At 43.2% G+C, this 12,300-nt stretch overlaps 2 protein-coding genes across 2 annotated transcripts in view; both read right to left on the bottom strand.

The window, feature by feature from the left end:
• Positions 1-11,414, bottom strand: part of PELI2 (pellino E3 ubiquitin protein ligase family member 2) — a 142,464-nt gene extending 131,050 nt beyond the window's left edge. Inside the window, exon 1 of the mRNA XM_074235886.1 lies at positions 11,197-11,414. Within this exon, the coding sequence (XP_074091987.1) occupies positions 11,197-11,249 (53 nt within the window). The 5' untranslated portion in view covers positions 11,250-11,414. The remainder of the gene's footprint in view (positions 1-11,196) is intronic.
• The window catches only part of KTN1 (kinectin 1), a 524,036-nt gene that overhangs the window by 71,556 nt on the left and 440,180 nt on the right, over positions 1-12,300 (bottom strand). The window lies entirely within an intron of this gene.

Here is a 12,300-nt window from a genome sequence, read left to right as displayed (position 1 = left end):
ATCCAGGGGCATCTTCAGTCATCTGAACCAGATGGCTCCAGAGAAGAAAGTAGGGCTGTTGACTCTCAACAGCCCTCCTTATATCCAATTCATTTGCAAATCATGGTATCATCTCCCTAATGTCAAGGAAGGACAAATAACAACATAACAAACATAACAAAATAAAGATTAGTTTTAGTTCTGACCCCACTTTTAGCCTCAGGATCAAAAAGAACAAGTACATTGCACTCTTCCATATTTGTCTTTAAATATTTGAAGATAGTTATCCTGCCATTCTAAGCTCTGTCTTCTCCAGGCTAAATATGCCAATTCCTTCAACTATTCTTCACAAGCTGTAATAAATTCGACAAATCCTCATGACTGACAGTATCAAAGGGGCCTTGGTCAGATCTACAAACGTTGTATATAGACTTATGTTCTGTTCTTGGCATTTTTTTGAAGTTGTCAGGAAGCACACCATTTCAACTGTTCCTCAACCCTTTCTGAAGCCACAATGACTCTCAGGGAGGAGACCATTTCCAAGTGAAGAATCAAGCTATTGAAAGGATTCTGGCAGAATCTTAAGAGCAATGTATAAAAAAGAAAACGCCCCTGTGATTGTCACAGGACAATCTATTCCCTTTACCTTTATTTGGTTTATTTCACTGCCTGGAGAAGTTCATCAGTTTTATACATCAGTTCCATGATGGTGTGCATATATGGGTTCTGGATAGTAGACAATGCTCTCGAGATTTCCCAGTTACCAGTGAAGTGAAACAAGACCGTGTCCTTACTCCCATGTTTTAGCATGATGTTTTCAACCACGTTATCAAACGCTTTCCCTGAGTATGAACACGGCTTCCAGGTCAGCTACCACATTGATGGAAAATTCATCAACTTGAAAAAGCTACAAAAGCCAAGACCAAAGTGGAGGGAGTGACAGGTGCATGATCTTGTTTGCAGATGAATGTGCCCTCAATGCAGCCTCTGAAGCTGAGACGCAGAAAAGTCTGGATCCATTCTCTGCTGCTTGTGCTAATTTTGGTCTAACAATTAACACCAAGAAAACCCAGGTGTTCCATCAGCCAGCACCACACCATCCTTATGTCAACACCATTGATTACATCAAGTGGAGAGGTTTTGAGCACTGTGAACAAGTTCACTTCCCTTGGCAGTGTCCTTTCCAAGGAGGTACACATTGATGATGAGATTGACACAAGCATTGACAGAGCTAACTCAGTATTGGGGAGGCTCTGAAAGAAAGTGGGGGGGGGGGGCAAAAGGTATTAAACTGACCACCAAACTGAAGTTCTACAAAGCCATTGTGCTGAACTTATGGCTTTGTGCCTATGAAACCTGAGCAGTTGACCAGCGCCATGTCAGGAAATTGAATCACTTCCATTTAAAGTGTCTCAGCTTCAAAGACTCTGAAGATCACCTGGCAGGAGAAAATACCAGACTTTGAGGACCTTTCTCAAGCTAAACTGCCAAGCATTCCAACATTACTACATAGAGGGTGCAACTATGATGGGCTGGACACATTGTTAGAATGCCAGACTTACGTTTGCCAAAAAAAAAACAAACTATGTTATAGAGAATTCACACAGGACAAGTGCTCACAAAGGGGTCAGAGGAAGCAATACAAGGCTTCTCCAGGCTAAAGACCCTTAAGGTCTCTCTTAAGAACTTGAGAACTGATTTTGCAGCATGGGAGATACTGGCACAGAGACACCCAGCATGGCATGCCCTCATCACTGAGGGGGCTGCACTCTACAAGGAAGGCATAACTGAAGCAGCTCAAAGGAAACATGACATCCATAAGATTAGAGTTCCCACCCCTGGTATTCACATGAACTATCTGTGCCCAACCTGTGGTAGAGCATTCCAAGCTTGTATTGGTTTAATCAGTTACAGTTAAACTAATTTGTATCAAACACAGTGATGCCATTTTGGTCTTCTTCAATTATGAAGAACAAGAACCAACCAACCAACAAGCCATGATTGACTGACTCAGTATTCTTCAGGCTTTCAATATATCCCTCCTAAAATGTAGTGGCTAAAACTGAATACAATATTTCACATATGGTCTGACTGGGGCAAAATGCAATGGGAGATTTCTCACCTCCTCTATTTTGAATGCTGGGTTTATGAAAATGATGATGATGTTTGTCCTTCATTCTCAATGAAAGCTATGATATCAGGGAGGTGATACCATGACATGCATATGAACTGGATTTGAGTAAGGGGATGCTGTGCTAAATCACCAGATTCACTTTCTCCTCTAGAGTCACCTGGATCCAAAGACCCTATTTGAATCAGGATGACTAGAGATGGCCCTGGATGTGGGGCAATCAGGGTTAAGTGACTTTTCCAAGGTTCACACAGCTAGTAAGTGGTAAGTGTCTGAGACTTGATTCAAACTCCTGTCCTCTTGACTTCAAGGCCAGTGCTCTATCCACTACCCCACTTAGCTGCCTCAAATATCTATGAAAATAATGCAAGATTACATTTCTTTTTCTATATGTGAAATCAGACTACTGACTCACACTGACCTTACAAGTCCACGAAAACTCCCATTTTTTTCATTTTTGACTTTTATCTAACTACATCCTTTCCATTCTGTGAGCTTTTGAATACAATGATGGACTTCACTGTATAACTAATACAGAAAACTCAGTCAGATCAACACAGCTTGAATGATATTCAAGATTCAAAAAGATCTTGTCAGGTTAATGATGAAATTTCACAAAGACAGATGTAAAGTCTTTAAGGGTTCAAATAATCATGCTACTATCCTTGTAGAAATATAAGATGGAGAAGGAATGAATAGAAAACAAACAATCCTAAGGGTTTTACAAGCTCAACACCCAGCCATGGTTATTATGGTTGTTCACCTCACTCTGCATTGGACCGTATGGATTCTGACTTCTACTTACTCTTTGACCACCTCACTGACTGGCAAGTGTATCCTTCAAATCATCTTTACCCTCTCCCTATTCTAGCACCCCTCTCTATATTGAATTCTCTCATTAAAATGTAAATTTCTGGGAGGATAGAGACTGGCAGGCTTCCTTGTATTTGTATCTCCAGCCTTCAGTACAGAGCCTGGCAAGTACTTACTTGTTTAACTATCTATAACCAACAATGAGATATCTAATACAAGGGAGTGATATTCCTATTATACTATACTCTTCCCTTGTCAGATCACATCTGGAGTATTGTGTTGAGTTCCAGGCACCACTTCCGTTTTAGGAATGACATGGATAATCAAGAGTATGTCCAGAAGATAGCAATAAGGACAGCAAAAAGCCTCATCATTCCATCAGTTTCATTTGAAAGCAATGGGTATGCTTAAGCTGAAGAAAGGAAGACTTAGGGGAGACATATTAGTTCTCTTTAATTATCAGAAGTCATACTGCAAGAAAGAAGGGTTAAATCTTTGGCCTCAGGGAGCAGAAGTAGAAGCAAAGAGTAAAAGAAAATCTTTACATTGGATGCCAGGAAAAACTACAGAATTCTCCAAAAATGAAATGACCTTGAATGTTGATGTATTCCTCTTTCTAGAGTTCTTCAAACAAACACTGAATGACCATATGATGGGGATGCTATAAAGGGAACTGTTCAGATGTAGGTTGGACACAGTGACCTCTGAGGTCCCTTCCATTTCTGTTCTATGATTTTATGAAAACTGACTCCTAGAATCCAGTGATTTTTTTCACTAGCAGAGTTTCAAATTTCAATTCTAACTATTTATGCTGACATTTTTATTTAGTTCACCTGACAGAAGCTGAAAAATTAATAACTAATGAAATCCACCAGTTCAATTTTATTTTCCCCAAGATATTAGTTAATTTTCCTCTAATAGTAATAGCTTCACCTTTCTGATTAACTATATTAATATGAAATATTACAGGTCTCAGAACATTTGTTAACAAAATCTCTTGCAAGATGATTTTATAGGATAGCAAAATTTTTAGGTTCTATTTATATTCTTTTATCTTTTTGGCTGATGATGGGTGCCATAATATTTATTCTTTCATTTCAGCTTTCATATGAATTTTCATTATGAAAGTTTCCTCATCTACAAAATCAGGATAATATTAGGAGTATCTACCTCATAGTGTTGTGAGGGAAGTGCTTTATAGATATTAGAAGGAAGCTCAGAGAATAAGAAGGACAGGCAGATTGCCTCTGGTAATAATCAGAGGTGGGAAGGCTCAGGGGAACGAACCATCACTGCCTGAGAACAGTTGATTGTAGAAGACCTTAATAAAGTAGAAGGCAAAGTTCTCTGCCAAGAGATGACAGGCTTGAGGAAAGATTTGGAATATTAATTCACAAGAAGTTTTCATATTTAAATTCTATCAGTAGAATTTTAAGAATGAACAGAAATTTAGAATGCTAGATTGTTTGTTATAGCAACTTCTGTTTTAATTTCAAATATTCCTTGTTCATCTTTGCAGCATTTAGTTCTACTGAATAAGATCATCTTTCATTCAACAGAAGAAAAAATGTATTCAAAATTTAATTAACTGATAAATTCTTTGAACAATTTCATAATTTAGTAAATCAAATCACTAAATATAAATGGTGAACTTCTTTTTAAACCTGTTAACTAAGTAATTGACACAAGTCCTATGACACTGTTTTGTGATTTTTATAAATATAAAAATAAAGTTTAAATAAACCTCTAACAAGAGGTTGTCCTACTGTAAATTACATTAACAGAACTTCTTTTAAATGCTGATTTTATCAGTAGTTGGCAGCAGAGCCAAGATGGTGGCATGATAACAACTTTTCCTAGGAGCTCTCTCAAAAAATATTCCCCAAACCTTAAAATTATGACTCTAAATTTTCTAGAGACAGAACCCACAGAAAGATCCAGTGAGGCAATTCTCCAGTCCAAGGTAACCTGGAAAATTGTGGGAAAGCTCTGTTCCATGAGGGTGGAGGGGTGGCAGCATAGCGCCTGAGCAAAGGAGCTCCAGTCTTCTGGGAACAGCCCGCTGGGCACCTAGATGCCTGGGTCATGGGGAGTACCAACTCTCAGCACCAGAAGCAATTTTCTGACCTGGCAAACCAGGGAACACCAAGCACAACTTGGAAGATCAGCAGGGAAACCTCTGCCAGTGTAAGTGGGAGCCAGTGTGGCCCTCAGCGCAGCCCAGATCCCAGGAAACCAAAGGAGGTGCACAGAAACGCCCTGCAATGAGCAGGCAGCTGCAACCAGTGCTCAGAGACCGTGAGGTCTCTCCTCTGGCCCTGGGGCAGAACCCTGGAGCTTTGTCCATATTCAGACCCTGGTTGCAGTCTGGGCCCCCCCCCCCCCATTGCCATCCACAGATCAGAGCACAAGGCAGGAGAGCAGTCAAGAGCCTCACATACTGAGGTCCCTGTGGGGGTGTCCCAATAATACTCAAAAGCTCAGGAAGCACCCCCAAACCAGGCACAGGCTGGAGAAATGAGTAAATAGAAAAAAAAAAAGGAACCTGACCATAGACAATTTACTTTGGTCCCATGGAGGATTAAAACATATACTCAGTAAATGAGAAAGTTCCAGCTTCTGCATCTAAATCCTCCAAGAAATATATTAGTTGGTCTCAGGCTATTTCAAAACTCAAAAAAGATTCTGAAAACCAAGTAAGGGAAATAGAGGGAAAATTGGGAAGAAAAATGAGGGAGATGCAGAAAAAACATGAAAACGCAAGTCAGCAGCTTAGTCAAGGAGATCCAAAAAAATGCTGAAGAAAAAAAAAACTAGTTTAGGTCAAATGGAAAAAACAGTTCAAAAAGTTAATGAGGAGAAAATAGTAGAATTGGCCATATGGAAAAGGAGATTAAGAAAGCTCTCTGAAGAAAACAAATCCTTCAAATGTAGAATGGAGGTAAAAGAAGTTGATGACTGCAAGGAATCAAGACACAATAAGTCGATACCAAAAGAATGAAAAACTAGAAGAAAATGTGAAATATCTTCTTGAAAAAACAATGGATCTGGAGATCTGGAAAACAGAATCAGAAAAGACAATTGAAAAATTATTGGGCTACCTGAAAGTCATGACTAGGAAAAGAGCCTTGATTTCACTTTTAAATAATTTCTACAGGAAAATTGCCCTGAGATCCTAGAAGCAGAGGGTACAATTGAAATTGGGGGAATCCACCAATCTCCTCCAGAAAGAGATCCAAAAAAAGTAACCCCAGAATTTTTAAAGCCAAGTTCCAGAATTCCCAACTCAAAGAGAAAATACAAGCAACCAGAAGGAAACAATTCAAATATTGTGGAGCTGCAATCAGGATCACACAGGACTTAACAGCATCCACATTAAGGGCTCATAGGGCTTGGAATATAATATTCTAGAAGACAAGAGAGTTTGAAATGCAACTGAGAATCAACTACCCAGGCAAAACTGAACGTCCTCTTTCAGGGGAAAAGATGAACTTTCAGTGAAAGAGGGGAATTTCAAATGTTCCTGTTGAAACAACCAGAGCTGAACAGAAAGTTTGATCTCCAAGTACAGGACTCAGATGAAGCATAGAGAGGGAGGATGAGAAGGGTAAATTATGAGGGACTTAATGATGATGAACTGCATGTATTCCTGCATGGGAAGATGAGACTGAAAATACTCATATGAACCTTCTCATTTATTAGAGCAGTTAGAAGGAAAGCTCCTTATAGACAAGACACAGGAGAGAGCTGAATTTGAAGGTATAAAATATTTTTAAAATGGAGGCAATGGGTGAAAGGGAAATACACTGACAGAAAAGAAATAAGAGGCAGAATAGATCAAGTATGTAAAAGAGTCAAGAAAATAGCATTTTCAATGGTATGGAAGGGGGGAAGGTGAGGGGGAAATGAGGGAGAACTTTCATTCTCATCAGAAATGGCTCAGAGAGGAAACAATATATATACTTAATAGGGCATAGAAATCTAGAAGAAAAAAGGAGAGAAAAGAGATGGAAGAAAGGAGACAAGGGAAGGGAGGGGAGATGTAGGGGATAGAGTAGAGGGTAGATCATAGGAGAGGATAGTCAGCTAGAATAATTTTCTTTTTTTACTTTTTTGCAAGGTGGTGGGATTGGATGGCCTGTTCGGGACCACAGGGCTGGGTAATTGCTGGGTCTCTGGGGTAGGATGTTGATTTAGGGCCTCTCGACCCCAGGGTCAGTGTTCTCTCTGCTGCACCACTCAGCTACCCTACATTTTAGAAGAGGGACAGAGTGAAAGGAGAGAGAAAATATAATAGATGGTAGTGGGGAGGAATGGATGGAGGGAATTACAATCAGCAACACCAACTGTGGAAGTAACTTCTCTGAAGGACTTATGATAAAGAATGCGATCCCGCAGAGACAGAGCTGATGGTATCAGAAGACAAACTGAAGCACATTTTCCCCCTCTTTCTTTCACTTTATTTCTTGTGAGATTTTTTTATTTTTGTGGGGGGGAGGACAGATTATGTTTACTCTTATAACAAGACTATTTTAGTAATGAATAAATAAAAGAAAAATGTAAATTAAAAAATAAATGTTTATTTTATGCTTCTTTTACAATATGGAATGGCTGTGCTTATTTTCAAAGAATTTTCAAACTACAGAACTGGACTTGGAGTTGATCTATTTTCTAAATAATACTTCCATTTGGAACATAAAACTAATACCATGTGCATCTGAACAGTTAAAGAGTTTTGAGAGTTTAAAATTACTAACAACCATAACTTTGTCAGCAATGAAAATTCAATTCAACTTAATTCAGAAAACATTTGTTCATTGATAAACACTGGGGACTGTTATGAGGGAAAAAATAAGTCCCTACCTTCACCCTCCAGGTACTACCATTCTACTAACTAGATATGGCCCTGTACAATACATAAATACAACACAAGGTAAAATGAGGATAACAACAACACTTTCCTACCAATAGTTTTATGAGAATCAAATAAGACAGTACATACAGTGCCTGGCACTAAGCTTATTTCTTTATTTCCTCCAGATCTAAATTTGTATCTTAGTGATTCCCATGGTTTGGTCATAGTACTACCTTTTTGGCAAAATGAACAACTTTAAACAAATGGTGAGCAAGAGAGAGGTGTTCTAGGAAAAGCACTAAGTGGAGTGATAAAGGGCAAACACTTGAGGTGAAACAAAGTTAAAATAAGGACACCAAAGATTCCAAAAGGCAGAGGTAAAGGAAAAGGAAGTATATTTACTACACTGTGGAGTTTGGTAAATCCTCTTGCTACAAAATGACAGGAAAATGTCATATTGAGTTTGAGAAAACAGTTCAATTTGGCACATGAAGGGGAGTAATGAGATAAAGTTGCAAAGGTAGACTGAAGCCAGATTAAAATAGGTTTTAAGGCTTCAAATATCACACTAAGAAATGTGCATTTTATCCTGGAGACCAGAGGCAGACCCTGAAGGATTTTAAGCAAGGAAGTAATATAATGAGACTTGTGCCTCTCGAAAAAAAATTTTGGCAGCATATGAGAGATCTTATTTCCTTAATGAACAAATATATAAAGTGAAAGGGGGTTTAAATTTGTTCTGCTTTTGCCAAAAAGGCAGAATTATGACCAAAGCTTGGGAATTACTAGGATAATAAATTTAGAGTCAGAAGGAAGAAAGGAAACAAGCATCTACTAAAATGTGCCAGGCACTGTACTGTCTCATTTGTTCTCTGTATGGAACGGTATTGTCTCATTTGCTCCTCATAAAAACACTACTGGGTAGGTGTTATTATTATCCTCATCTTGCAGCTGAGGACAGTGAAGCAGACAAAGTGACTTGTCCAACAACTAGTTAAGGGTCTGAGGTAGTTTTTGAATCACATCTTCTTGACTCCAGATCCAATCTATTGCAGGACCTAGGTACCAATTAAATTTATAAAGGGGGAAAAAAAAACATACAAACAACTCCCAAACAATTAGCACTGTCCAAAAATTTAAAATAGGGGAAGGAAAAGAGAATTAAGGAGGAGGCAAAAAGAGCCAGGAAAGAAGAAAGGGGAAAGATTTCTTATCACTAAAGATCTTCAAGGGGTAGCTAGATGATACAGTTGATTGGAAGGCAGGCAATTAAGAGCTGTTTGATCTTGAACAAGTCACTTATCCCTGTTTGCCTCAGTTCCTCATCAGTAAAATGAGTTGAAGAAGGAAATGGCAAAGCACTGCAGTCTCATTTGCCAAGAAAACCTCAAATGAATCACAAAAGAGATCCAATTGAAAAAAGTAATGAATGGAGGCAAAAGAAATATATTTTCTAGCAATAGAAACAAATATTCAATGGATGTCAATTTATGTAACCTATTCAAAGATTAAACAGTACACACCACAGAACAAAAAGTACTCCAGCTACAGAATACCTTCCTTTTTCAGTATAAACACTTAAAAGTTTCTTTGAAACATTTCATTGACTACCTCAACTATATGCCAGTCATATAAATATTACTAACCACCACTAAAATGGGTAGTCTCAGCATGACTAAAACAGTACAAAAGGTAAGACTGAATGCTTTCTTTCATCTCCCTTATCTCTACCATTCCCAGCATTTTTAAAGCAATTACTTTTTCTATAATAATGCAAAATGCTTATCTTGAAACTTAACTGTCTAAAATTGGTTACTGCTAACAATATCCCAGTAATGGACAGAAGGCAGAAAGAGCTGTAACTGATACAGAGTTGTAACTTATACAGAAATCCATCATATGTATTTTTCTCTTTTAAAGTTCTGATATATTTTTTGAGAAAAAATTATATTTTAAATGGTGCTTTAAGAAGTTCAGCTATAAAAAATAAAAGTTGCATACAGAGAGCAAGAACTTTCTCTTAACTTGGGAGTTAGAAGAGACCTAAATTCAAATTCCCATCTATGAAAATGTACTAACTGTGTGACCATGTTTCCAAACCTGTTTTCTCATATGTAAAAAAAAAGGCTAAAAATATGTCTAATACCTCTATCACATGGGTGTTGTGAGAATCAAATGAGATAGGAAATCTTAAGTATATGTATTACCTATTGAGCTTTAACAATCAAGCCTTTTGATTTGCCTTTATATCTTTCCTTATCAGTATATCCTGAAAAAATGTTTCCTATAATTTTAACTAAAAAAAAGAACAAAAGTCAGAACTCCATATCTAAAGTCTATCGCTAAACATTTCCACTCTAGAGTCTGGCTAAATTCTATTTTTTTCCAAGTTGGTATTCTCTTCCCCCTCCCCCGAGTATCTCTCATTCATTACCCACTTCATCCCCCCTTTAACCAACAGCCCTTTCTCTTTTTTTATTCAGGAGAAATAACGAAAAATGCGACAAGGAAACAGTAATATAAAATGCTTCTGTTTTAATGATTATAAAAATGACCATTTTCAAAATGGGGTCTTCGCTAGTAGAGAAAATAGGGCTAATGCTCCACGAGCTCCTTGATGCCGCCCGTCTGCCTTAAGATCAGCGTCTCACCGGCTACCGGGGGGCATTCCTGCTGGGGTTGCCATCTTCAAGATAAAGAACTCAGCCCCGCGCCCCCTCCCGTGCCCATCCGACTCAGACTCCCAACGGGGAGAAGTTCACACCAGGCCGAGCCACGGGTTCGGTCCGGGCAGCCCCGCGGCCGGCCTGGCCCGGGCTGCGGCCGCCGCCGTGGCCGGACCAACATATACACACACATGAGTAATTGCCTACTTCTTCCCAAGTTGGGTTGCAAATTAGGGCCCGTAACAAAGAGCCCGGGCACGTCCGTCCGGGCCGCGGGGTAAGACCCAGCAACACCCAAAGCCTCATTCTCCCTTGGGGAGCGGAACGGCCCCCAAGTCCTGCCACGACTGCCGGGGCGCCCCGGTGCCCGATGCCGCGCACGGGGCGCACGGGCACTCCGCGGCTGGCCGCCCCGCCCCCCGCACACACCCCCCCCGAATGGCTCCGGCAGCCCCCGGCCCGGGCCCCGGGCCCCGCACTAACTTTGCTTCCGCCCCCTCCCCTCCCCCGCGCTCCCCAGACTTCTCCATCCTCGAGGAAGAGGAAGAGGAAGGGGGAGGGGAGGGGAGGGGGCAGAGGAGAAAGTGGAGGAAGAAAAGGGGAGGCGGAGAAGCCGGGAAGAGGCGGAGGCCGGCCCCGGGGCGGGGGGCCCGTGCCCTCCCTGGCCGCCCGGCCCCGGAGGTCGCCCCCTCGGCACGGGCAGGGGCGCCTCGTGCCCGCCTTTGTGCCCCCGGGCGCGGGGCCTCACTCACCCCAGCACCACCAGCTCTCCGTATTTCCTGGGCTCCTTGCCGGGGGCAAACATGGGGCCGCGGCCGGCGCCCCCCGGGTCCTCGGCGGGCTCCGGCGGCTCCGGCCCCGCGGGCGCCGCCGCCTCCTCCGCGCTCCCCGCCGGGTCCGCGCCGCGGCTGCAGTCCCAGGCGGAGAAGGGGGCCAGGGAGCTGGGGAAGGGCACGGCGGCCAGGGGGCCGCGCGGCGGCCAGTCCCCGAGCGGCTCCGTCGTGGCGCCCGGAGCGGCCCCGCGGCGGCCGGGCCCGAGGCGACGAGCGACCTGCCGGCCCGAGCGGGAGCGCGGCGGAGCGGCGGGGGCGGAGCGAGCGGCCCGGCGCGGCGGGCCCGCCCCCGGCCCAGCCGGCGCGCCCCGGAGCGGCCCGGCCGCGGGGCCCCCCTTCCGGAGCACGTGGGCCGCGGGGCCGAGCCCCGCCCGCCGCGATCCGGGGGAGGCAGCCGTCCCCGTGTTATGTAAACAGAGAGTAGAGTGCGAGGCGCTTCTTAAAGAGCCCGCGCAGCGCCCCCGGCCCTTCTGGACTGGGGGCAGGCGCCCGCCTCCGCGCTCCGAGCGGCACGCGGGGCTGGCGGCCCCCGGGCGGGCTGCGGGGCGCGCGGCCGGGGAGCCCGAGGAGAAGAGTCGGCGCCCGGCCCCGAGGAAAGCGTCCCGCAGCCGGGGGGAGCCAGACGTGGGGAGCCCTCGGGACCGGGAGGATGGCGGGGAAGGCGGGCAGAAGCGGGCCTGCGCACGGAGGGGCTCCTCGGAGGCCCCGAGGCACCCCCACTGCGCCGCATACACCCGGCATCCCGGTCTGAAGTGAGCCGGCGACAAACGGGAAAGGGACGACAGTGGGGACGACGATTAAGACCGTTCTTGTGTCTTTCTTTGGGAAGGAGGACGAGGACAAAAAGAAAGATTTCCCCATCTCCACTATTCTCTCTTGTGTCCCCGGGGCTTAGTCCAAAGTCGCACTCCTAATAAATGCTTTATATTGATTGGTTGGTTAACACGTATTATTAAACATTCGAAAAGTTCTGGCATTGCAGAACATTATGTTTTCTTTCCCTGCGTGAGGGAAAAGTCACAG

This window comes from Macrotis lagotis, chromosome 4, assembly GCF_037893015.1.
Source record: "Macrotis lagotis isolate mMagLag1 chromosome 4, bilby.v1.9.chrom.fasta, whole genome shotgun sequence".
In the NCBI taxonomy this organism is placed as follows: Eukaryota; Metazoa; Chordata; class Mammalia; order Peramelemorphia; family Peramelidae; genus Macrotis; species Macrotis lagotis.
The sequence above is the reverse complement of the archived record's forward strand: the minus strand, read 5'-3'. Positions and strand labels throughout refer to the sequence as shown.